The sequence below is a fragment of the Gouania willdenowi genome, chromosome 15 (genome assembly GCF_900634775.1).
Source record: "Gouania willdenowi chromosome 15, fGouWil2.1, whole genome shotgun sequence".
Taxonomy (NCBI): Eukaryota; Metazoa; Chordata; class Actinopteri; order Blenniiformes; family Gobiesocidae; genus Gouania; species Gouania willdenowi.
Genome location: NC_041058.1, coordinates 34,163,171 through 34,190,210, shown reverse-complemented (window position 1 = coordinate 34,190,210; position 27,040 = coordinate 34,163,171). Strand labels below are relative to the sequence as shown.

The following is a 27,040-nucleotide window of genomic DNA, read 5'->3' as shown; positions in this document are numbered from 1 at the left end:
ACAGACAGACGGCAGTGTGTGAGGGGGCGGTGGCGGTGCACGTCACAGCGTCCGTAAACAACGTTCCACTCCAGAGAATAATAAGTTGACAACAAACGGGACGTTTTGGTCTGTGGAACACGTTTTTTCGGGGCATTCTTGGCTAAATTGAGGGACAAATGGCCCTCGATAATTTCTGACATGGGAATGTATCGTTTATATCGTGGGATGACAAATTCTTACTGGTGAGAATGTTTTTGACAATAAATCACAAAACGATAAAATATTGCACATTCCTAGTGTGTAGAGCTAGATTTATTTTGGGACAAATGTATGTATGAAAATAGGAAAAAGTAAGAGAAAGACGTGCCTGATGTTATTGTCATCTTGTTCTCCACCACAGTCTTAACATAACGTTTGGATGCACATATTTGGTTATTTCTCTCTTTAAAAATGTTAGTAATAGTCTGGACTCCAGTCTGGACAAAAAGTTGTAAAACCACTATTGGAAATAAACATAAAAACCATTGTTTTCGAGTCTAAACTAGTAAAGAGAGACCGATATGTGTTAAGAAATGTAGGTTATTATGATGATGTCACTTCAGTTTAATGGCGACAGACTGAGCTCTGATGTTTTCAGCTGTTTTTTCTAAAACAAAAACATCAGCAGAGATGTTTCTTTCCATTCCTCCTGACGTTTGATTTTTTATTCTGCTGGCTTTGAACCGTACACGTGCTTTATAGACGCTGTGTGTGTGTGTAATTAGTACAGAGGTGTGTGTGTAGAGCATGTACCGGAGTGAATTCCTGTGATGAATCGACCCATGATAATCATCTCAGGTGAACCACAGATTCTGCTGAGACCCATGAGAAGTCCAGCAATGAAGACCAACACAGTGGTGTACACCACCGTTCCCTTCCTGAAAGACATGCACACGCACACACACACACACGCACACGCACACACACACACACGCATGCACACACACACATGCACACGCACACACACACACACGCATGCACGCACGCACACACACGCACAAACAAAGAATGAATAATGTCTGTCTTCAGTGTAAAAAAGGAACTAAATTATGGGGGATTGTAAAGATGCACATGCTGAAATAAACAGCAACTTTTTGCAACATTTAGCGACAAACCACATAGTACAGCAGTATTTGTGAAATTTGTGATAGTTACTTTTCTTGTAAAAAAATTCAAGGTCAATGTTAAATGGAAATGTTAAATCTAAATCTAAATATTAAATGTTCCATTTAAATATTACAGTTAAATCTAAATCTAAACGTTAATTCTAAATCTTAAATCCTAAATCTAAATGTCACGAGTGAAACAAAATACTTAGCTAATAATCAAATTCACCGTAAGTACCAAAATATTAGCTCATTGACGGAATGATAGACGGAATAGATTTGCATTTAAAATTTAAGATTTAGATTTAAAATTCAGATTTAAGATTTAGATTTAAGATTTAGATTTAAGATTTAGATTTAAGATTTAGATTTAAGATTTAGATTTAAGATTTAGATTTAAGATTTTAATAAGTATATTTCAAGGTAACATTTAGATTCAACTTTTTACATTTAGATTTAACATTTAGATTTAACATTTAGATTTAACATTTAGATTTAGATTTACCATTTAGATTTAGATTTAACATTTAGATTTAAAATGGACATTATATTTTTACGAGAAAAAAATCACAAATTTCACAAATATTGCTGTAAATCTGGTCAAAAGTATCATTAAAAAATGTGATTTGTTGCTAAATGTTGCGAAAACTTGCTGTTTATTTTAGCATGCATAACTTTACAATCGGTGCCCCATACTAATCAGCTGACTCATGATTCCTTTCTGAAACTCTTGAGTGTTTTAGTAGTTATGCTGCTTTAGGTGTAGATTATTTATATTGATTTAAGTATTGTATTTCTTCTCTCATCATTAATTTACTTAATTAAATTTCACATATTTTTCTGTCACATAATTTGTACACCATGTATCATTTTACATCTTAACAGTGTTTGACACAAGAAGCAATGTTTTCCATTTTAAATGGATGTTGTTTTATGACTGAATAAATGAAAACAATAAATGAGCTTAAACTATTAAATAGTGTTTATTATTATTATCACTGAGTGCTAACATAATGTGTAATATGAATAAAGAATATTATAATTGCATTGTTCACAAAGCACTAACTTAAATTTAATAAGATATATTCATGCTCACTTAGTCCAGAAGATTCCAGAGACGTGGAAACTGAACAGTGTAAAATAGTATAATATAATATATATAATATCTGTGGATATCTTTAAATAAACAGAGCAACTGATGAATTTAATTTAAAACTGAAAAAAAGTAATTAACTGCATTATTTTTTTAGACCATTATTGTTCTGTAATTAATTAATTGCAATTAATGCAATAAAGTCCCAGCCCATATTTATGGCTGTAATGTGACTTAATTACTCCATGACATTACATTAGTGAACCACTGACCCATACCATCTCATTTAGCTTCATGATTAAATGAATGTTAATTAAAACTAAAACATTATATTGTTCCTATAACTGCATCACTTTAATATGTTGATTGGTTTTAAAATAAAATATATGGATTGAACACATTTTTTATGAATAAAAAAGTAGACACAGACACTTGTTTTCTCCCTTAATAAACACAATGTTCCTCTCTTTCTAATCACTTTTGTAATTTCATTGACTTCAAAGGTCAAACTGGGACTACTGGGATCTAACCAGCACAATACTGTAAATACTGAAGCTTTGACTGGTTATCAATACTTCCCAAAAAGTGACACAAGTCCTTTGATCTAATGGTGCGTTTCCATTGGCGGAATCGGCTCTACACGCTTTTTCTGGAGCGTTTCCATTAAGCACAACCTGACACGTGAAACTACCAGACTCCATGGATTGCACTTTTTTGCTGCTATTTTCACAAGATCACCAACATAAATCAATGGTGACCAAACACTTCCTCTCTGTGTGTGAGTTGATGACTCTACGCTGTGATGATTCTCTGAACCAATCAGTAGCTGTGTTTCCATTACCCTTAGAAATGCTCCAAATCAATCAGCACAATAAACACTGGTAATGGAAACAACTGAATTTTGAAAACACATTCAAATATTGCTAAAAAGTTTTGACGTTTTCATGAGGAGGTTTTTCATGCGTTTCAATTAAAATGTGTTACAAAAGCGCTATGAAAACACTTTTTCCACAAATACACGTCACAGAACCTGGTCACATGACCACTTCTCTCTAAACATGACGTAGTACGTGTGGATAGAAGAGGAGACCCAGACATTTCTTAGCATTGGACTTAAAAATGATCACATTAGACGTGAAACAACAAAGGAATGCAGAGTGTTCTAAGGAGGTTCTAAGGAGGTTCTAAGGAGGTTCTGAGCGTCCGTCTTTCTGCAGCCAAGTCTCATGGGATGAGATTTCACGGGAGTTAGGTGGCTCCAGCCTCCAACCTTCAATGGAAACATGTTCAAAACTCACTTATACTTTGTCGACATTTATAAATATCGCTTTTATTTTGCAAAAATCAGTAATGGAAACCCAGCTAGTGTCTGCTTTGAGCCTACGTCACATTTTCATCTCCATTTATAAACGCTGCGTACGTAAAAAAGAAAGCGTACACACTTATAAACAAGGTTTGTGACTTGTAACAAAAACCTGGTGAGATAATGTGCACACCTCCACGGCAGCTCTGACCCTGCCGTACACACAAAATCATGAGAAACAGAAAACTCTGCACAGTGGCTTATCAGGCACTGCTGGAGGACAAGGCGCTCTGGAGGGAGAGGGCCTACAGAGAACAGTGAGACCTAAAGGCAGGACCAGGACCCCCCCGTGAGGATAAGGTGCTGTGGAGCCCCCCGCCGCACTCACCCCAGCACCACCGACCAGTAAACACCCTGGGACTGATGAAAAACATGGTTTTACTTCAAATTAAATATTGTGAATTACGTATAGTTCCAAAGGTGTTTTATTAGGAACTACAATTTAATCCCACATCTGGTACATGAAGTGCAGTGTCTCCTCCACCTCTGTTATAACACAGAGGGGTTCCCCAATGATCTTCCGGCTTTTTGTCTGTGAGGGTAGGCTCCGCCCCTTTCCTCCACCTGTTGAACAGATGCTCCTCATACGGAGAGTGATACACATCCGCTTCTATGTCTGACCATTTCTTTATCAACTCAGTCACAGTCTGACGGTCTGAGGCAAACTAACGCCATCTGCTTTTCTATGTTGGGGGTTCGATCCCGGTCTATACTGGTCTATGTGTTGAAGTGTCCTTGGGCAAGACACTAAACCCCAAGTTGCTCCCAGTGGTTGACCTGCGCCTTGCATGGCAGCTCTGTCCCATTGGTGTATGAATGTGAGTGTGAATGAGTTGATATAAAGCACTTTGTGACCTCTGTCTGTGAAAGGTGCTATAAAAATAAACATTAACATAAAAATAAACATTACTTACTGACTTTCTATCATTCCTAATATTCACTGTGTCACCAAATTATGCTCTCCTGCATGTGTTCACCTCAACAATTAATACCTCCATCTCTTTTATTTGCTTGTTTTCCCCCTCAGTCCACCATGAACTTCATATTCGTGAATATTAATAAAGGGCGTTCATCGGACCTTTCACAGGCACTGTATGGGCGGAGCCTGACCTTTTATATGCACCGTATGGGCAGAGCAAGGTGTTTCCTCACGTGTGACAACTTTTATTGATTGTGATTTATAAACTAAAACAGGCGTGGGATGAGCGTGAGCCCTCGTTTATAAGTCTGACAGTTTTTTTGTGTATGCACTTCCTGGTTTTTAGCCTACGTCAGCTGAAGTGATCGTACCTAGGCACACTCTTATAAACGAGACCCCAGAGCTGCTTTTGCTGGAACCTCAACAAAGGAGGTACTAAAAAAAAATCAGCACCAGGTACCACGGAGGAGGTACATTTTTCCAGTGAAAATGTGTAAAAAGAGAGTAGAGCTGATACCACCAGTGGAAACGCACCAACAATTCACCTCTGACAAGGACATACTGCACATGTTCAGTCTTTGATCTGATTAGCCATTAGCATTTCTTGCCTGATAATGTATGAAACACCTGCTCACCTGCCAAAGCGAGTGACTAGCATGCCCACGATGAGGGACCCCACCAGACCCCCAACAGCAAAGACTGACACAGTGAGTGAGTACATGACGGTCAGAGTCTCCCCACTGAACCCTGTTCCATTACGAATCAGTGCAGTCCTGTTGTAGAACTCCTTTATATACTGAGGAACAAAGCAGAAAGAGGGTAAGAGGGGGGTCAAAGGTCACAGACAGATTGATTGACATCAGACAATAGACTCAAGTTTAATGAAAGTAGAAATACAGTCAATGTAAAACAACACTAGGGCTGGTGGTAGAGTACGTTTAGCTAGGAGCCATCCATTACAGGTGTTTGACCCCATTATTCACCAGAAGATCTCAGGATGGTTGAGCAGCTGGATTATTGATCATCAGCTCAACCCGTGGCCTCCTAATTTCCTAAACTCTTTTCTTTTCTTCCCTTCTATCCTTCCTCAGAGAGCTCCTTTTCAATCTTCTGGAATCTTTGCATACGTCAAAGGTCCATAGCTGCAGCCATCAGACCAGCCTGAGCAGCTGATACTGTGACTAGAGGATGGATACCCGACCAAAGCATGATGGGACAGATATTTACAACTGGTGGTCTGGTTGGTCACATGGTGTCCTCCTTTCCATTCCTGCAGCAGCAGTGAGTGCGGCTTCAGCACTGCAGGACCACGGACAAGAGGACCAGATGTTGACATTAATAAATAATAAAATTGTTTGTTAATAAAAGCAATGTTTACCACAAAAACAAACATAAATATGTCATTTTCATAAAGAAAAAATGAGGCTTTAACTGTCAGGTTCAGGTCGGACTGGGATATAAATATCTGAATGCCTGTCAAGTTCGGTTTTTCTCTGTCGTGTTCAGGTTGGACTCGAACAAAAAAATGTGGCCCCATCCAAACTCCAACTATGACACGGTTATGTATTTACTCGCTGTTCGTGTGACTGTTTACGACAAGCCCTCTGTGCATATCTCCGCAGAAACAAACAGTAGTTTGGGTCACCGCGCTTGTCAGTCCAAATCCGGCCCTTTGTAGCATCCAATTCATCCCCCAGGAGAAAGTAAAAATGACAGAGAAGATGAATCATTGTGTAAATGAAAATCAACAATATTTGTAGATGCTCACAATTTTCCTGGTGTTTATATCACATGATTTCAGTCATTTTTAATGTTAAACAGTTGAAAAAACTCAAAATTCTTACAAAATCCTAACATTTTCCTCAAATTATGACATGATATTCCTCTAATTATATAGAAATTGGTCAGAAAATCTAGGAAATTTAAAGCGTAGATTCTGTTGGGATTGATGTCTATCACGTATTGCTTGAATAATGTCGGTTTCTTCCATATTTTGTATTTTATATATATGTAGAAGTGTAAACTAGGGCATTATAATGTTGAAATTACTTGTTTTCCTGCATAAAATCTGTGGCCCACTTGAGATCAAACTGCTCCGTATTTGGCCCCTGAACTAAAATGAGTTTGACACCTCTGAGAAGTGGAAGTCCAAGCCACCTTTGGATATAGTTGTTAGCATTAGCATCCAGTTTAGGGACCGTTATTGCTCTTACTCGCTACATCTACAATGGCCAGGTCACCTGATGGTCCAGTTTAGACTGGTAGCACCAAACGTACTGGGAACAAACTAAAAGCTGTGACGGATAAAAGTTTCCAAACAGACGGTGAATCTTGGTCATTTTAAGACGACAACGTGAACAAGTCTGAATATAAGCATCAGAACAGACAAAATGAAACAACAACAACAAAGTTAAAAAAAAGCTGATTAAAAATGTTTTTGTTATACATTTGTATTTTATTGAAGGTGCCCAAGTTGTGGGTCGGGCCCCAAAATTGGTTTTAACACACATTTTCAGCGAGTTGCAGCAAAAGCGAATTTTAAAAAAAGTTGATTTCATACACTTCCTATAATATTTTTTGGGTAAATTGCACTTTTCTATAATTTATTAGCATATTTGGAAATAAAAACTGTACTTTGTCTTTACTTTATTTGTCATAAATTGAGGAAAGTGAGTGAACATTCCTTATTTTCTGTTACCCTGCTGTGATATTATGTTTATCTGAATAGTGAAACTGCTTTGTACTTTAATGAATTGGTTTTACTGGTAATGTTTTCAATTAAAGTCCAGTATAGTTTATGAACATGAAATAAATAAATATAGAAAAAGGTCAGCAACACTTTTAGGTCTGACAAAATAATCTGTGTACCCTTTGTTCTTTGGTTATTCCATTTTAAAACCATATTAAAAAAAAAAAAAAAACAAATAAAGTGTGTAATTATTTTTGTTTTACTGACTTAAAACCAAAATATAAATACAGAAAATTAAAAAAACAGAGAAGCAGCATTTTTCAGTTTTAAAATTAAATCTTGTTCTGTTTGTGTGATACTTGGATATTTATGGAAAACTATGGATGAGAGCTTCATTTTTAATCTCACCACACAGAGGGGACACACAGGGGGGCGGACTTTTACTCATGGACAAAAAAAGGAGCAACACATAAGTCACATTACTGATGAACTGATGAATAGAAACATTATTAATACTTAAATGAATAAACTGTATAACATGCACATGATATTTGATTAAAGGAATCAGAGGTGGTGTAATGAATCTACTGGTGCTCTTCATTGTGATCAACTTCCGTGTGTGTTGACGGCTGAGGTTAGTGGCTAGTAGTATTATAACGTGCAAAACAGGGCTTCGTTTTGGCCAGATCTTGCCGGAGCAGAATTTTTTCTTTTTTTCATTACCTCATTTGCTTTTAGGTGTTTTGATTACATTTTGAAGTATTATATTTGGACAGCTGTGTCTTTTATTGAGTTGAAATCAATGAAAATGTCATTGTACACACAACATTGAAGATAAAAACCGAGCGCAAGTGAGAGAAAACAAACAAGCCATGCCCACGCTACGTGATTTTGCGCAAAAATAGTTTCTCTGTCCACTTCAAAGACCGTAGATAATGGAAAAAAAAAAAAATCAGTTGGATTTAAAGAGCTGTTTTAAGCCAATACGTGAAGCCTGAGGTTCAGAAGTCCAAGGTTGTTTCTGTGGAAATCTTGGAGGAGAGCAGCGTAGCAGTAGCAGTAGCAGCACCTTTAGCGAAGATGCTAATGCAGGAGCAACAAACAGGACACAGGAGGAGAACTATCCAGGGACAGAGAGAAGAGAAGGACACACTGGTTAAAGTTCTGATATGGACATTGAGACCAGGGAAGTTTGGACAGAGGCTAATTTCAAAGCTAAGATGAGCTGCTGCTCTAGGTTTATGAAAGAGAAGGCAGGCCTCGGCTGTGAAATATGGGGGAAAAAAGCGCAGATTCATCATTCTTTTTGTTAAACATTTAGGTTAATTGTTTGTTTGTGTTCATGTTATATTATTGGCCCATTTAGTTAGGAAAAGGTGCTTTAACAAACATTATTCCGTGACATATTGTCTCTCTCTTACTGCCGGAACAACACCAGGCATTTGTTCCAGTTCCTGATGATTCATAAATTAAGCACTTGAGCAAAAGAAATATTTTTACTGCTCTCAAAAAAGCTTTAATTGTTTTTGCTAAAATGTGAAATGTTAGAAGTTCTAACATCTATTGTTCCTCACACCAGCCTCACAGTCACCAGATTATCTGGATACTATTTGGACCGTAACACTGTTTGGTAAAGTTGGCAGATATTCACAGATTCAGACTTTCAGCATCAATAACTCTTTAACGAAATGTCATCGACACACAAATTACGCCTCTTTACCATCGGTGTGAGGTAGACAACATGATACAAGATCATTTGATCAAACACTGCAGAGTAAAGTCTGCCCCCCTGTGTGTCCTCTCTGTGTGGTGAGAATAAAACATGAAGCTCTCGTCCATAGTTTCCTTAAATATCCAATTATCAAACAAACAGAAGATTTTAATTTTTAAACAGAAAAACGCTGCTTGTTTGGTTTTTTATTTTTCTGTATTTCTGTTTTGGATTTTAAGTCAGTAAAACAAAATAACCACAATGTTTAATTGTTGGATTACTTGGAGTTAAATTGTGGAGAAGCTCTTACCACAGCGGGAGAGTTAACTACAGCCAGATTGTAGCCGTAAAGCATGGAGCTTCCAAAGGAGGTGAGAAAGGCCACCAGGAGCAGGGAGCCGGTCAGGTGCTGCAGACAGAGAACCACAGGGGCCACATCACTGAATACAGCTTAAAGACAATGAGATACAGAACATATCTTGGTCTGGATGTGAAGATGTGGAGTACTGTAGACCAGCGGTCATCAACCTTGGGGTCGGGACCCCATTTGGGGTTGCAAGACACTCGAAAGGACTCGCCAGATACCTCTAAGAAACTAAGAATATTTTTTTACTTGTGTTTACCCTTTTTCTGCAACTCCACCAAACTTGCCATATTTTACCCTATTTTCATCACTTTATTTTGTCAAATTTTTGCTCTTTTTAATGTATTTTTACTACATTACTCCCATTTCTGACACTTCTACATCACATTTCATTCAGCACTCTTTCCACATGTTGACCCACTAATGTCACTTTTAACCTCTTTTCACCATATTTCATGCTTATTTTTGACAATTTAACGACTTGTCGTGCCCATTATTTGTCAGTTTAAACTAATTTTTCTACCACTTTTTATCCAATATTGATACTTTAAACTATTTGTTTTAAACCACTTTTTTTGTCCGTTTTTGACCACTCGCATTTGCAACTTTTAACCAATTTCTGTGGTTTCTAAAATCCCATTTCACCACCTTTTCCACCATTTTTGGTCACTATGAATGCATTTTATTAGTGATTAAAACCAGGATTTCCATCTTTAAGATGACTATAATAATAATAATAATATTAAACGTTTCTGGATAACAGGAATAAATAAATGTGGTTATCACAGATTCATAGAACAATAAACCATCATTTTACTGACTTTATGGATGGACCCCAAAAATTTCTCCCCTTTATTCCCCCTTATAGATGGTCCTGTCTCCACATGACTGTTCTTCAATGTTCATGTCTGTGTTCAACCACCTTCAGCTATAGTGGGGGTCTCCTGGCATATATATAATAAAAATTGTAATTGAAACAATCTGTTGCTGTTGTAAGCATGATTGAAATGTAATTGAGTTTAGATCATTTACGTTGTCATTGTAATTCTGTGGAAATTTCGATGAAAATTCATGGAAATTCTACAAAAACTGGTCACAATTATTCAAATATGTTTCGTATCAACTTTTCTCATGACCCGTTGGTTCTCTTTAGGATCATTTTACCATTAAAAAAATGAAATCAAGGGCTATACTGGCGCAGACCAAAAATATTAGTACCAATATTTTCATGGATAAAGAAGCCTAACAAGGAAACCAATAGATGAAAAACAAAATGAGGATGTAATTGTAATTGACTTTCAGAGGGAAAATTATTGTAATTTTAGTAGTAATTTGATAATAATGCCAGTCATCGCAATCATAATTAAGTTATAGGCTATTGTACATGGATAATTGAACATGTAATTGTCATTGAAAAAAGTAATTGCCCCCAACCTTGATGCGTATAGTTGTGAGATTTTAAATGAAACATTCAGGCAAATATTTTAAAACCATTAAAACAAAGAGAGCAACATTAAAAACAAGAGCATTGGTGACATTCAAAAAGTGAGTCTAAAAGCAACAATAAAATCAGTAAATGAATTACACAAACAGAAAGATGAACCAACAATGATCAATGAGGGAAATCCTGCACTAAACAGTGTTTTTAGGGTCACTGAACTCTGCTTCTAATGATATATATATATATATATATATATACTTTTTATTTTTTATTTCATTTTCTTCTCTTTTTCATTTTTCTCTATATCTCTCTTTTTTTTCTCTTGTCTTATTTCTCTCTCCCTCCTTTTCTTTATTTCTTCTCTTTTTATAAATATTTTTGAAGTAAAGAAATACAGTTTGTCCTTATATTTTTACTTTTGAGCTATCAGCGTCCATGTCTTTGCTAGAATTATGGAGTAATAATTTCCTTCTTCAAGCCATTTTTTCTCCACTTTCTGAAGAGCTCCTTTACATGAACATGTTGAACACTCTAGCTGATGATCAATAATCCCTACTCAGTAAACCTGTTCCTGAATGCCTCGTAGGGAACAAACATGCCATAAATGGGTTTTGGTCTGAGGCCATTTAAGGTTTCTGTGAACAGGAGCAGGATTTAAAGTCTTATTCTTTGACTTAAAGGAAGTCCAGTCATACCTGCCAAAATATGGGACGCCCACTACGATCTGACCCACCACCCTAACCAAGCTCCAGTATTCCTTATATTTGAAGACAGGTGTATAATAAATCTAAAGTAGCCACTTGTCAACCACTTACTAAAAACAGTTATTATAATCTGTTAGGCTGACCGTAATTACATTGAAATGCTGTGAACATTCCTATTAAGGCTGGGTGATGTGGACCAAAACCAGGGTTGGGGTCAATTACATTTTTCAGCTACAATTACGATTTCAGTAATTCATGTTCAATTACAATTCAGTTATGATTAGAGTAAATGATGATTATTATTTTTCCCCTGAAAGTCAATTACAATTACAGTATGTTCTCAATTACTAAAGTTCACTTACAATGAATCATAATTACTGAGTCTGAAACAAATAAGCCCAATTTAACCTTGTTAGCTTTCTGTTAGCATCTCTGATGATAACTTTTGCATTAAATGAAATTATAATTGGCAGAATTAATGTAATTTTCATTCCAATTACAAAGTTAATTAGCTGTATTCAATTACAATTAAATTATGATTACAACAGCAACCTATTTTTTAAATTGCATTTACAATAATAATTACACTATAAATGTAATTCATTTTCAGTTACGATTATAATTGACCCCAACCCTGACCAAAACTCATATCTCAATATTTGTTCTCAAAATGGCAAAATATGATATAAATCTCAATAATTTTTATTTCAAATAAAGTCTGACCAGAAGGACAATTCTGGGTTAAATTTACTGATGCAAAATGTGACACAGACACATTTCTTAAAGGCCCCATGTTAAGCTAAATTTACTTTTCTGTGCTTTAAACATCATAAAGTGTTATTAGGGCTTAATACACATGTCTAAAGTGTTTTTTTCATTGATTCCATCAATCGTTAGTTAGAGGGTGATTTGCTCCTTTCTTACTGCAGGGTGAGCACAAACACACACTACAATTTGATGACGCGTTCCCACTTTGATGACGAATTTGACGCAGCACTGAGCTGGAGAAGCCACGCCTCCAGGAAGCTCTCTGCTGTGATTGACATGTAAACAGACACGCCCACGAAGGTGAGCATTTCAGCGTCCTTCGCACAGTGCTATGTATGTATTTTCTACAGTCTATGTATGTACCAGTGAATGCCCCGCCCCCACGCTCTGTCTCGTGTTTTTAAAGCAGCATGAGCTCAGCTACAGAGTGGGTGGGAGGAGGGCGGGCCGTCCTCTGGTCCTACGTCAACGTGCGGGGAGGAGGAAGTCAGTGTGCCGTCTATAGACACGCCCGCTCATTAATATGCATAAGTAGGCCGCAAATCAGCCTGTTTGTGTAGAGTTGCTCAGAAAGTGACTTTTCAGAGACTAAAACTCTGGAAAACAGGTGAATACTATGTTTTTTGGGTTCTTAGAACAAATGGAGATGGGTGAAAAATAGCACGATATGGGACTTTTAATAAACAGCTAATCAATATGTGACACTTGTGACTTGACCGTGCATTCACCGTGCAGTGTCTGAGTCCAACCAGAGTCTGTGTTAAAAAGATAGAAATTAAACCCGACCCCGAGTTCAGGCAAATATCTCTCCGTGGGAGTGCAGCTCTGTGATTGGTCAGATTAAAATACGTCTCCACTGATTCGAGTGATGGTGAAGTAAATCAACACTTGGTTGGAAAAATTCACAAAACAGTTACATATTTACATATGCACTATTAAAATATTTAACAAACGTCGTATGGTCAGTTTACATTCAAATATCACGTCCCAGGAGCTCTGTCGTAAGGATTGCGAGTGAAGCTTGACGTAGTCTGCAAGCATGCGTTGCACGGATCCGAAAGGCACCAACACCAACGTTATCGTCACTCTTCTTCGTGGATTTTTACCGGACTGCTTTTGTGTTGTGGGGTTTGTATTTGTGCTCTTTCTGTTCTGTGTTGCGTTGTGGCGTTTTCTATTCTGTGTTGTTTTTTTGCGTTTTCTATTCTGTGTTGCGTTGTAGCGTTTTCTGTTCTGTGTTGCTTTGTAGCGTTTTTCATTCTGTGTTGCGTTGTGGCGTTTTCTATTCTGTGTTGTTTTTTTGCGTTTTCCATTCTGTGATGCGTTGTGATGCCTATTTCTAAACTCCCGTTCCTAAGATTCTTGAGGAGGTGGTCTGTGATCAGCTGACATTTTTCCTGGATCAAAGTAATATCCATTAAACGTTTCAGTCTGGTTTCCGTAAAAAAAAAAATACTCCTTACTGAAACTGTCAAGTGATATGATGTCTGCTGATTCTGGAAAATGCACTGTTCTAGTGTTTTGGATCTGTCCTCAGCCTTCAACATCGTTGACCATCAGGTCCTGCTGAGAAGATTGAGGGATCAAGTAGAACTGACAGGGTCAGTTCCACAGTGGTTCTCCACTTATTTATCTGGGCGTAGCTTTAGTGTTTCAGCTAACCAAATAAGGTCTGAGTCAGCGGATTTGTTGTGTAGAGTCCCTCAAGGCTCCGTTTTGGGTCCTGTCTTATTTTTGTTGTATTTGACCCCCTTGGCAAAGATCGTCCAAAGGTTCAGTGATGTTTCTTACCACCTATTCGCTGATGATATCCAGCTTTACTGCTTCTTTAAGCCGTCTGAGATGCAAAAGTTTAACTCCCTACTCCACTGTTTAGTGGAAATAAAACAATGGTTAAGCGTTAACTCTCTGCAGCTCAATGCAGACAAAACACAAACACTGAATATTGCCCCTGATGACTCAAATCCAGGGATTCAACAGTATTTGGGTGACTTAAGCCAGTCTGCTAAACCAAGCTCAGAAACATAGGAGTTATCCTTGACAAAGACATGTCATTAGTCAAATAACTATGATATTAACTATAACCCCTCTCAACTGGATCTGCTTGTCGATAGCTCTGCTAGTCTACTAAAATCCATCTTGGACTCAATTGCCCCATTGAGGGAAAAAACTATTAAACGTCAGAGGAAAGCTCCGTGGTTTAGCTCTGAAACTCACACACTCAAACAGACAACCCATAAATTAGAGAGAATGTGGCGCTCCAATAAAACAGAGGAGTCACGAATACTCTGGCAAGAAAGCCATAGTAAATACATGACAGCCTTACGACATAGTCGATCTACATACTATTCCTCACTAATTGAAGAAAATAAAAATAATCCGAGGTACCTTTTCAGCACTGTAGCCAGGCTAACACAAAGTCAGAGCTCTATTGAGCCCATGATTCCTCTAGCCCTCAGCTGTGAGGACTTTATGACATTTTTTAACCATAAAATTTATAAGATTAGAGATAAAATTAGCCACTCCCTGCCTTCACCTGGGCCTGCTGTACCATTAAATGTAAATAGGCCTAACCTAAACTGTTTCACACATATAGGACTTCAGGAACTTAACTCTATTATTTCATCCTCCAAACCATCGACCTGCCTTTCAGATCCGATCCCAACTAAGCTGTTTAAAGAAGTTGTTCACCTGGTCTACCCATCTTTGTTGGAGACAATAAATATATCCCTATCAATAGGCTACGTGCCACAGTCCTTTAAAGTAGCTGTAATCAAACCCCTTCTCAAAAAACCTACTCTTGATTCCAGCACTTTAGCAAACTACAGGCCTATATCTAATCTTCCTTTTATTTCAAAGATTCTTGAGAAAGTTGTGGCAGCTCAGCTCTGTGACTGCCTTCAAAACAACAGCCTGTTCGAGGACTTCCAGTCAGGTTTTAGAGCTCAACACAGCACAGAGACTGCTTTAGTTAAAGTAACTAATGATCTACTCTGGGCTTCAGATGAAGGACGACTCTCAGTGCTGGTTTTATTAGATCTTAGTGCAGCTTTTGACACTATAGATCACTATATTCTACTAGAGAGATTAGAGAAATTACTTGGAATCACAGGGACTGCCCTAAACTGGTTTAAGTCCTACCTATCTGATAGGTACCAGTTTGTACACGTAAATAATAAGTCTTCTGTGTACACTAAAGTAAGCTACGGGGTTCCTCAGGGCTCTGTGCTAGGTCCAATCCTCTTCTGTATCTATATGATCCCCCTTGGTAATGTTATGAGAAAATACTCTGTTAACTTTCACTGCTATGCTGATGATACCCAACTGTATGTATCAATGAAGCCAGGTGAGACAAATCAGCTATCTAAACTTGAGGTCTGTCTAAAGGACATTAGGGCCTGGATGGACCAAAATTTTCTTCTTCTTAACTCAGACAAGACTGAGGTCATTGTACTGGGCCCACGACACCTTAGAGAAACCTATGCTAGCCTAACTGCCCTAGATGGCATTACTCTGGCACGAAGCACAACTGTTAGAAACCTTGGGGTTCTATTTGATCAGGATTTATCCTTCAACTCTCACATAAAACAAACTTCAAGAACTGCCTTCTTTCATCTCCGTAACATTGCTAAAATCAGATCTATCCTGTCTCAGGGCGACGCCGAAAAGCTAGTCCATGCTTTTGTTACCTCTAGACTGGATTATTGTAATTCTCTTTTAGCAGGCTGCCCGAGCAAGTCGCTTAAGACACTTCAGCTGGTTCAAAATGCTGCAGCACGTGTACTGACTAAAACTAGGAGAAGAGATCACATTACTCCTGTATTAGCCTCTCTGCATTGGCTTCCCATAAAATATAGAATAGAATTCAAGATTCTTCTTCTCACTTATAAAGCCCTAAATGGACAGGCACCAGTCTATCTCAAGGAGCTTGTAGTGCCATACAATCCCCCCAGAACACTACGCTCTCAAAATGCTGGACTACTCGTTGTTCCATTTGTCTCTAAAAGTAGTATAGGAGGAAGAGCTTTCAGTTATCAGGCCCCACTTCTCTGGAACCATCTACCAACCACGGTTCGGAGAGCAGACACCATCTCTACCTTTAAGGTTAGGCTCAAAACATTCCTCTTTGGTAAAGCTATTAGTTAGGAACCAGCTCATAGCTCATAATTAAGATGCAATAGGCATAGACTGCCGGGGGGGGGGGGGGGGTCTGGCATGCTCGGTTGGAGAGAGGTTGGAGAGGGCGTTAAGAGAGAGGTCATTTAGGTTAGAGAGGGACCGGAGAGGGTCCCATTTATCTCTCAAACACTCCCTCTATGCCTGCTTCTTCCCTTGTGTGTTTGCTCCTGTACTCCTTCTGGCTTTTGTCTTGCAGGTCTGTGGGATCCTCAGTGTGGAGTTACAGAGTCTCAACAACTCTGTCTCCACCCTTTCCTCTGCACACACCCAACACAGCATAACGTGGATGGCTGTTCATCATAGGAATGGGATCCACACAAGGTTCTTGCTGCTTAACAGAAGGTTTTCCTTGCCGCCATGATGAATTCATGTTGGGTGTGGGATACATATGTATGTGTATATACGTATATATGCATATGTGTGTATCCATAAAATGAAGAGTCCGTCCTTAAGACTGCTCTACTGTAAAGTGCCTTGAGATACCATTGGTTATGATTTGGCGCTATACAAATAAAGATTGATTGATTGATTGATTGATTGATTGATTGATTGATTGATTAGTGCAGCACTGAAGGCAGCAGACGAGGAACTGCTTCTTCCAACTAAGGAAAATATCTAAACTCAGGAAAATGGTGTCAGAATAATTTGGAGCTCATCATTCATGCTTTTGTGTCTTCACGTTTAAACTATTGTAATAGTTTATTCACATGTCTGAACAAGAAGGCGCTGTCTCGACTGTAATTAGTTAAAAACTCTGCAGCGAGAATTCTGACCCGCACTAATAGGAGGACCCACATATCCCCTATTCTAAAAGTCAAAGTCAGCTTTATTGTCAATTCCTTTGCATGCACAAACATACAAGGGAATCGAGAAGACGTTTCTCACTTCCCACGGTGAAACAGATAAAGTGCTCAGGCACAACAGAAAAGACATTCCTATACTAAAGGTAGATATACAATTTTTACAACAGATAAAACATTTACTAATACTAAATACTAAAACTAATACTAATATATAAATACAGTGTGTAGGTGGGAGTAGCAGCATGAGTTCCTATATAGTTTGTTATGATAGTGCAAAGGCAAAACGGTCTTGACGGCATAAAAAATTCTGTATATACAGTAGTAGTGCAAGAGTGATAGTACAAGAGCAGTCAGTAAAACAGTAATGAATAACAGCATTTTCAGTCTTTTTTGCTATTTTGGTGGGGGGGGAGGGATTTCTAAAAGAACTCCATTGGCTGCCAGTGTCTTATAGGAAACATTTTAAAGTTCTAGCATTCAGAGCCTTGCAGGGTCAGGCTCTTTCTTACATCAGTGATCTGATCCAGCCTCACACCCCTGCTCGGGATCTGAGGTCTGTGGGTCACAATCTACTGATGGTTCCTCACACTGGTTTTCAGACCAGAGGAGGCGGATCCTTCCAGGCTGTTGCTCCCAGGCTTTGGAATGATCTTTTGCTTTCTCTGCGTTCTATTAACTCTGTCAACACCTTCAAAAGCCAACTTAATACCTACTTATTTGTTCAAGCTTTTAATTAGCTACTCTTGGGCTGCTATGATTTTATGTTGTCATGGCATTTCATACTGTGGACTTATTTTTGCTTTTAAACTGTGTTGTGAAGCACTTTGTGGCTTTTTGTCTGTGAAAGATGCTATAGAAATAAATGTTACTTACTTACTTGCGGCGCGTTGCGTTGTGTTGTGTGGTGTTGTGTTGTGTTGTGTTGTGTTGTGTTGCGTTGTGTTGCGTTGTGTTGTGTTGTGTTGCGTTGTGTTGTGTTGCGTTGTGGAGTTTGTGCGCTTTCATTTTGTGTTGTGAGCTTTTAGGGCCACTATAGTTTTGTGCCTACCAACACAAATTCCTGACTTTTTTTATTCTGCATGAAATGGATTTCAAACTACTTTAATCCTAACCCTGACTTTAGTGATGAAGCATAAAAGTCAGCCTTAAAACCTGAACCTAACCAGACACCAAACACTAAACACTAAACTTGAACCTAAAACCCAACCCTGATGCAAAAGGACCTAATACTTTATTTACTAATGCTGTGTGGGGTTACAATCCTCAAAGTCAATTAAAATTACGTTCTCAATTACTAAAGTTCACTCAAAATAATTACATAACATTATTAAAGTTAACCTTCCTTTTGTGTTAGCTTTCTGTTAGCATCTCTAATGCTAATGGGTCCAAAATCATCTGTAAGATACACTAAAAACAAATATCTATCTTTCCTATTTATTGATTACCTTGTTAGGCTTCCTAATCAATAAAAATATAGGTTTTAATATTTTTGGTGTCAGTTTAAAATTTGCTAGATGGTAAAATGTGGAAATTTTGATATGAAACATAGTTTAATAGTTGTTTAACTACATGAGTTTAACTGTACATAGAACTGTAACATGGTTCAACAGTTTTGCGCTAAATTATGATTGACAATTTTTATAGAATTTTCATGGCAATTACAATTACAAAGTCAATTATCTAAACTCAATTACAATTTAATTAGGACTACGACAGCTACAGATTTTTAAAAAATATAATTACAATTATAATCACGCCATAATTGTAATTAATTATCAATTACGCGAATACAATTATAAGTGACCCCAACCCTAGTACTGGGTAATGAAAAAAAATCAAAAAAACCTGAATTCCCATTCTGCCATGAAAAAAGCTTAATCTAACACTTTCTCCTTCTCTATTATTTAAAATTAGGCCCCCAAAAATGAAATAACTGTTACACTAACGATTGCAAAAAAAAAGTTTATCATCCGTATGATCCGTAACATTCGTATGTTATCGTTAAAAAGGATGCACACTACTTTATATACACTGACGCCTGGTCTTGTATAAATTCATAAAGCATTAAGCTAATTTAACAAACTTAACAGATTTTAAGATTTGCACAAACATTATTTTGCTGCGTGATGATCTTTATTTGTCTGATAAAAATAAGAACATTTATTAACAGAGAGAGTTTTAGTTTGGCCAAAAATATCAATAAAAAATTACAATATCTGGATTTTAAAATATAGTTTGTGGAATACCACAGGGTTCTGTGATTGGTCCTAAATTAGTTGTCATTTTTGTATTCATGATCTTTGTGATGTATCAAACTTCTTCAAATTATTTTTATGTTAGCAGATGATACACCCATAGTTTTAATAATAAACTCTAAATTATCTTGAAGGCAACACATAAATTATATAAAGACAAAATTTCAAAAACACTTGGTGAATATATAAAACAAAAGACTTACGTCATTACAATTCCTTGTTTACAATTTATTGTACTTTGATACTCCCATGTTTTATTGCACTAAAAAAGACAATAGTTAAACAAAGCAGGATATTAAGACCACACATCCATTATTCGTTCAATCAAAACTTATGAAATTTAAAGATAGTGTTTATTATAAATAAACAAAAATAATATTTAGAGCTAAATTAAATGCTCTTTAAGAAGCAGCAAATACAGCCTAAGAAGGGATCAATTTATACTGATTATACCAAATGCAAGATTAGAAGTAAAACAAAGATGTCTGTCTGTTCTATAGGGATCAAATTGTGGAATAATGTTGATAAAGAAATAAAAATGAGTGACACACTATTTTCAAAAATAAAATGTCAATTTATTTTAGAAAGCTATTCAAAGCAGCGGTAGGAATGTGTTTGTAATATTATAACATTTACTTTGTTAAATGTTGTATTCTTATTTCTTTTCATATTATTTGAAAAAGGCAACTCAAATTGCATTTTCTTTTTTGTTGGTCAATTATTTTTGTTTGGCATATAAGCATTTTTTGCTTCTGCCTGTTTCAGTCTTGTTATTTCCACGGCATATTAGGGCCACAATAAAATAACAAGATCAAAGTCATAATATTTCGAGAATAAAGTGGTAATTTCATGAGAATAAAGTCATTTCTTGTTAACATCATAATTTCATGGGATTAAAATCATCATATTTCAAGATTACATTTGTAATGTTTCAAGAATAAAGTGATAATTTTGAGTAAAATTGAAATCCAAACAGCATCTTTTGTGTTGCAAAAATACACAAAATTAGTCCAAAAGCACACAACTACAAAAAACAACAAAACTAAGTGAAAAATATATGTAACAATAATATAAATACACAAAAATACCAACTAAGTATACAAAACAACAAAAATACACAAAAATGACTCCAAAAACATAATTTGAATACAAAAATACACAAAATAACTCCAAAACCACCCAAGATGACTACAAAATTAATAGAAATATACAAAAATGTCTCCAAAAATGCAAAATGATGATAACATACAAAATTATGTAAAAATATACAAAACAACAAAAATACACAAAATTTGTCCAAAAACACACAACTACAAAAAGGACAAAACTAAGTGAAAAATATATGTAACGGCAATAAAAAAAATACACAAAAATACCAAGCAAAACAAATCAATACACAAAAATGATTAAAAAAATGCAAAATGACAAGAATAAATACACAAAATGACGTAAAAATATACAAAACAACAACAAAAACACACAAACCCAATTTGTTGTTTCTTGTGTTAATGCTGAAATAGTAAAACAAAATTAACAACACAAATACACATAAATAGTCCAAAAACACACACAATGACGGCAACACATTATAATTCTATGACATTAAAGTCATAATGTTTCAAGATTGAACTCTTAATTTTATGAGTAATTTATCATTTTTTGGAGTAATTTTTGTTGTTTGGTATAACTACTTGGTATTTTTGTGTATTACATACTGTATATTTTTCATGTAGTTTTGTCATTTTTGTAGTTGTCATGTGTGTTTTTAGGCTAATTTTGTATATTTTTGTTGTCCTTTTGACCACAACACAAGATGCTGTTTGGATTGACTCAAAATATTTTCATCTCGTAGTGTTCAGATTTCTTTTTATTTTAATGTGGCCCTAATACGTTGTTGTAATAACAAGACTGAAACAGGCAGAAGCAAAAAAATGCTTATATGACAAACAAAAATCATCTCAGATAATACACACAAAATAGATATTTTTAAATGAATTTAGGTTTAAAGACTTTAGTTGGACTGAAAAAAATAAACTCAAACTCAAGTTCAACAAGCTTTTGTCGAGGGAAATAAACTTTGAATAATCAAGGTTTAGAAATATTAAAGTTGATATTGACAGTTGATCTCTGTGACGATGACTCCATAGACTGGAGGTCGGTGTGTCACATTCACACTTTGACTTGTAAGCTAATCTTTTATTACTTATTAGGCTGTGATCCTCTTAAAATACCAGTGAGTTAACCCAGTTTCAATAAGCTGTTGGGTGAAAGTTTACCCCGACTGTACTTAGCAAAAAAACAAGAACAAAAAAACAACAACAGCAGCAGCAAGATGTGAAACACAATGTGATTCTAAATGATTGTATTAAGAGCTTATCAGACACATGGACACATGAACTAAGCACTCAATCAGGACTCACCGATGCTGTTTTCCCTGACGATGGAATTATAGCCTCTTCAGCCATTTATGAATTCACACAGGCACCCAGAATACGTCAGTGAGCAGCCGTACGGTCTCTCTATTCCTTGTAGTAATTCATCATGTGTGAGGGTGCAGGAAGCAGTAATCCACTCACACACGCCTAATAACAAGCTTACGCACTGTCATCACATGACGGAGCAGCGTGACACACTGAGGAAAAGTTTGCTGGAAGCAATTAGCTCTAAATTGATAAATTGGCTAAAAAATACAGAAGAATGAAAAGTTGAAGAAAAAAAACTATGAATAGTTTAGACAAGAAAGGAGGAAGAAGCAAAAATAATGAGTAGATAAAGGATTAAATACAAGCCGAACGTACGGTATCGATGAAAGAATAAAAGGAAGTATATATTTACATATACAGTATATACTGTATATACTAGTGCAGTGCCCGTAGGAAGTATGTCTTGCTATAGAAGAGTGGGAGGTTAAAGTAGCTTTTTCATGGATGGCCAAATTACATTGCTGTGGAGGTAGGACTGATGACGTCATCACTGTGGAGAATACCGTAAATAAATTATTTAATAAATGCTTTACAAAATAATTTATTAACAGTATCATTGCAGTCCCAACAAATCCAACGTTGCACACCCTTGAACCAAGCAGCAGCCATGTTGAAACTCTCAGCTCTGTCTGATCCTGATCCGCAGAGACATTTGAGGAACACACACACACACACACACACACACACACACACACACACACACACACACATTTTATGCTTTTATAGAGAGATTAGGGCTGTGGCTTTAACGTGTTAATTGTGATTAATTATTTACAGAAAAACAATCATAATGTTTTTGAACAGAAATTGTGTTTATTCTAAAACAGTTACATTTATTGTATTAAAGTGAAGTTTTGAGTCATTCCATGTCATTTCACAAATGGCCCGCGCACTTCAGTCTAAAAAGATTCTGAATGGTTTATTATATTTCCGTTATTATCCAATAGACACACTGTAAATGTTTAGTGTTATTAGGTTGAACTAGTACAGTGCCCGTCGGAAGTAGCAATTTTCCTGGTTTACTTCTATAGGACATGTGCATGACTTCATCATCACTTTTATATTTTTTTGTATAGTGTATTTTTCTGTAACATATGTTTTTTGGAGTCATGTGTATTTGTGTATCTTTCTGTTGTCTTTTTGTGCATAAATGTTTGCTGTTTTTTTATTTTTATTTTTTTTGTAATGTATTTTTTTGGAGTCATGTGTATTTTTGTATAATGATTGTTTTTGTTGCTATTGTAGTGTGAATCAGGAGTAATTTTGTGCATTTTTCTGTAAATGTATTTTTTTTTTTAAGTCGAGTACAGTGCCCGTCGGAAGTATGTATTCATATAGTGGGAGCTTAAGAAGAGTTGTCAATTATGGGCATAATAATAACAACATACTCTGTAGCATTATAAAGGGGTAGATTTGCAGGTGCAAAGTAAAATAGCATGTGCAATTTCCCTGGTTTAATTCTATGAGAAGGACTTGTGTGCGTGAAGCGGGCCTGACCCTCCAAGGACACCATCACCTTTGTCAGAGCTGGGGAGCAGCCAACCCCGGCCAGAGGAACCTCTGCAGGAATCCTGACCTCTGCAAAAGACTGGCAGCTGTTGGTGGATCTTGAACATCAGCTGAAGTTTCCCGGCCACATTGCAGTTACCACCCTGTGACCAGACATTGTCCTTGTGTCTGAGACCAGAAAGCAAATAGTGCTGTTGGAGATGACCATCCCACGGGAAGATCGCCTGGAAGAAGCCTTTGAGAGGAAGCTTTCCAAGTATGCTGCACTGGTCAGTGACTGTCAGCTGGCTGGTTGGAGAGCAAGGTGTTTCCCAGTGGAGGTTAGATGTAGGGGTTTGCAGCCCGTTCCCTAATCAGAGCCCTCAGCTGTTTGGGCATCGAGGGAAAGAGAAGGAGGAGAGCCATCTGCAGTACCACGGACGCGGCAGAGAGGGCCTCAAGATGGTTGTGGCTCAAAAGAGAAGAGCCATGGAGTCAGGGTAGCTAGCTAGCCATCTGGACACAAGCCAGGGCCTGATCAGCCACAGCTGGGTCACCTGATGATGTGTCCAGAGGCATCAGTAGATGTATGTACACAGCTATCAGACATGCGCATGATAAATCTGCTTTTTTTTAACTAATTTTTATATTTTTTTTGTTTGTTTTTTTCTGTAATGTACAGTGCCCGTCGGAAGTATGCATTCATGTGGGATTATAAGTATTTAGTTTAGTGTATTTTGAGTCATTTTCATGTTTTTGTTGTTGTTTGGTGTATTTTTCTGTGTTGTCTTTTGTTTAATTTTTGTATAAATATTTAATTTTGTGTATTTTGAGTCATTTTCATATTTTTTGTTGTCGTTTAGAGTGTGTGTGTCTGTCTAACTTTCACTAAACTTATCTATTTTCAGTAGTTAGGTGTAGTGGCAGGTGTGTGGTGAGTGAAGCTGCAGTAATCATCAGGCGGCTTCACTATGTAGCACCGTTTACTGATCTGACTCAACACTACAGTCACTACCACTTAATGGACGGGTGTCGTGACACAGACTGTAACCGGACTAAATGGTGGTCCATTACACACACACACACGTAGACGGTGATCGATAGTGAAGCGCACCTGATAGGTGTGTGTGTGTGTGAGATTCTCTACCTTGGACACAAATCTCTCTCACAATCTGGTTCTCTCTCACACACACGTCTGTCCGGTCTAAATAGCGTACGGTCAAACTAACATGAAAATAAACGTTTCGAAATGTCATCACCAAATAAAGAACAGTAAAAAAGTATTTTTCCTCAAAAGAGAAAAGAGAAGTCCACGGGAGCTCATGCACGCACCGGAAATGAGCTGTGCACTGAGGTCACACCCTGAGGTCAAAAAAATAAACATTTGGGGTATTTGGAACCCGTTGACCAAGTTTCTGGTCGAACTCGCACCGCGTCTGGGAGATATTTGCTCCACACACACACATGCACGCACGCACACACATCCACACACACACACGCCTCCCTTGCTTTTATAGGTAGATACTTTATGAGATATGGACAATTTAGTGTCCTTATTTTTCTTCCATTTTCAGCTTCTAATATCTCAGGAACTACAGCACATACAGTAGGAAACACAAATGTGATATAGTATTACAGCTATAGTATTCCTTCACAGGATAGGCATCAATTCTCCACATGTTTTTGCATTTAGTTGGCGATAATCTACACAGTCTTAGTGTTCCATTTTTCTTCATCACTGCAACAATGGGGATGAATATGGGTTGCAACTCTTAGAATCCTGTAACTGCTTCATGTGGGCCCTTATGGTTTCATACTGTAAATGAGGAAGCTGGCGATCTGGTTGTTTCACTGTTACCTCATCTATAAATGGGATCTCATGAGTAATGAGGTTGGTGCAACCTAAATCAGCCCCATCCATGGAAAACAGAGTCTGATACTTCTGAAGAAGGGCCCTTGCATCTGCTTCCTCCTGTTCTAAAAGCCCCACAGAGTTTGGCAGGTCTGGCTCAGGCTGAAGCACTTCAGTTTCTCTAGGGACCCATCTTCAAGCCTTAGAGACGCTAGCAAGAGACTGACTGGCTCCCTCAGTGGTACCTGGGGGCAGGTAACTGCGATCATGGACAGGGTCATAACTGAGACTCTAATAGGGGATCTACCCTGAGCTCTGACTTCAAAAGGAGATGTGGCATTAACACCAGCTTCCATCTGCTCACAGAGCCTCGTACCAGGCTGGGCCAGCCAACAGCACAGGAGGAGACCATATTTGTCATACAACTATTTAAAACATAGCCCCATCACAATCATACCTAAAACCCTAGGAATGAGGGATTTATGTTGTTTTTTCAAGATCAATGTCAAGATAATCCAGGTAGGGCAGATTTAAGCCATTTGCTGCAGTTAAATCTAACCAGTTGCAGTTCTTCAGAGCCCTGGTATCTCTGTTGGCAAAGTGTGAGAAAAAGAAACTATCTGTAATGGTAGTAACCATCGATCCAGTCTCCAACAGGCAAATTTCTGTCAACTCATCACAAACCTCCGTCTTCATTTAGCCCATCATCAAGAAGAAAAGATTCTAAGTGTGGCAATGAACACAACAATAAGGTTTGAAGGACAAAAAGCTTTTATTGTTCAATCCTGTTCTCAGCATCAGCAGTAATCCCATTTTAAAATCACCAAATATCACATCATTACATTCAGAGTTCATCAGGAATGTGCAGGATTGTTGGATTCTGTTATCCGCCGGTCTAGGAGGTACTGTAGGTAAAAATCACAGTATTCAGTCCCTCCAGGAGTTCATGGCCAATTTCTGTGACTGTTTCAGCCTAAAATGCCTGATTTTCTGTAACCAGACTAAATGGTGATTCCAGTCGCACCGGGGGACTCCCGGCGGCTGATGGTGGCTGTTGGCTTCGGAGATTGATGTGGCTTAGACAAGGTGTACAGACTTCAGCCACGTTGTGCTGCCGAATTGACCAGAATCTTTAGTCAGATTGGTTAAAATTGCAGAAATTTGTGGTGATTGGACAGAATTGCAGAATTTGCGGGGATTGGCTAGATTTATGTTTAGATCGTGTTTTGATCGTGACCTTGCAAAGTATGCTTGGTGATATTTAAGGAAAAATAGCATTCATCCCCAGTCCCCAAATAAATGATCAATAAACATCGGGTATGGGGTATTCACAATGTATGATTTTTAAAGTAGTGTACTGTACAAAGCACTAAAGCAAAACAGATCACCATCAACATAAACAAAAAGCTGGATCCAAGGAGGAAGTCCAAATATCACACTGGAAGAAATCAGCTAACAAAGACAACTTTAACAAAGACAAAACTATGAACAGAAACATTTCTCAAATAAATCTCTTTGGAGGGTGGGAACAAACAGAGTGTGCTGCTGTCAGAGGTTTTTACCTTTTATACACACATTAAAATACACTTATGGAGGACCAATCAGTGCTGTTTGTCTCCACCAATCATGCAACACCACCTAGAAAACTAAGATCCACTCACAACTCCCAGCACTCACTCACACTGGACTAAAAGAACTCACTTTACAGACAAAGATCCACACAATGAGTCACTCACCTCCCAAGAAGACAACAATATACAACATACTGTACAAAACAAAATGCTTGATTATGGCCACAGCC

General features: G+C 37.4%; 1 protein-coding gene across 1 annotated transcript in view; it reads right to left on the bottom strand.

Moving 5' to 3' along the window:
- Window positions 1–21,921, bottom strand: part of slc2a15a (solute carrier family 2 member 15a) — a 55,363-nt gene extending 33,442 nt beyond the window's left edge. Inside the window, 4 exon segments of the mRNA XM_028468143.1 lie at window positions 775–899; window positions 5,138–5,298; window positions 9,213–9,311; window positions 21,837–21,921. Of these exon segments, the coding sequence (XP_028323944.1) occupies window positions 775–899; window positions 5,138–5,298; window positions 9,213–9,311; window positions 21,837–21,881 (430 nt within the window). The 5' untranslated portion in view covers window positions 21,882–21,921.
- Between the last annotated feature and the right edge of the window lie 5,119 nt (window positions 21,922–27,040).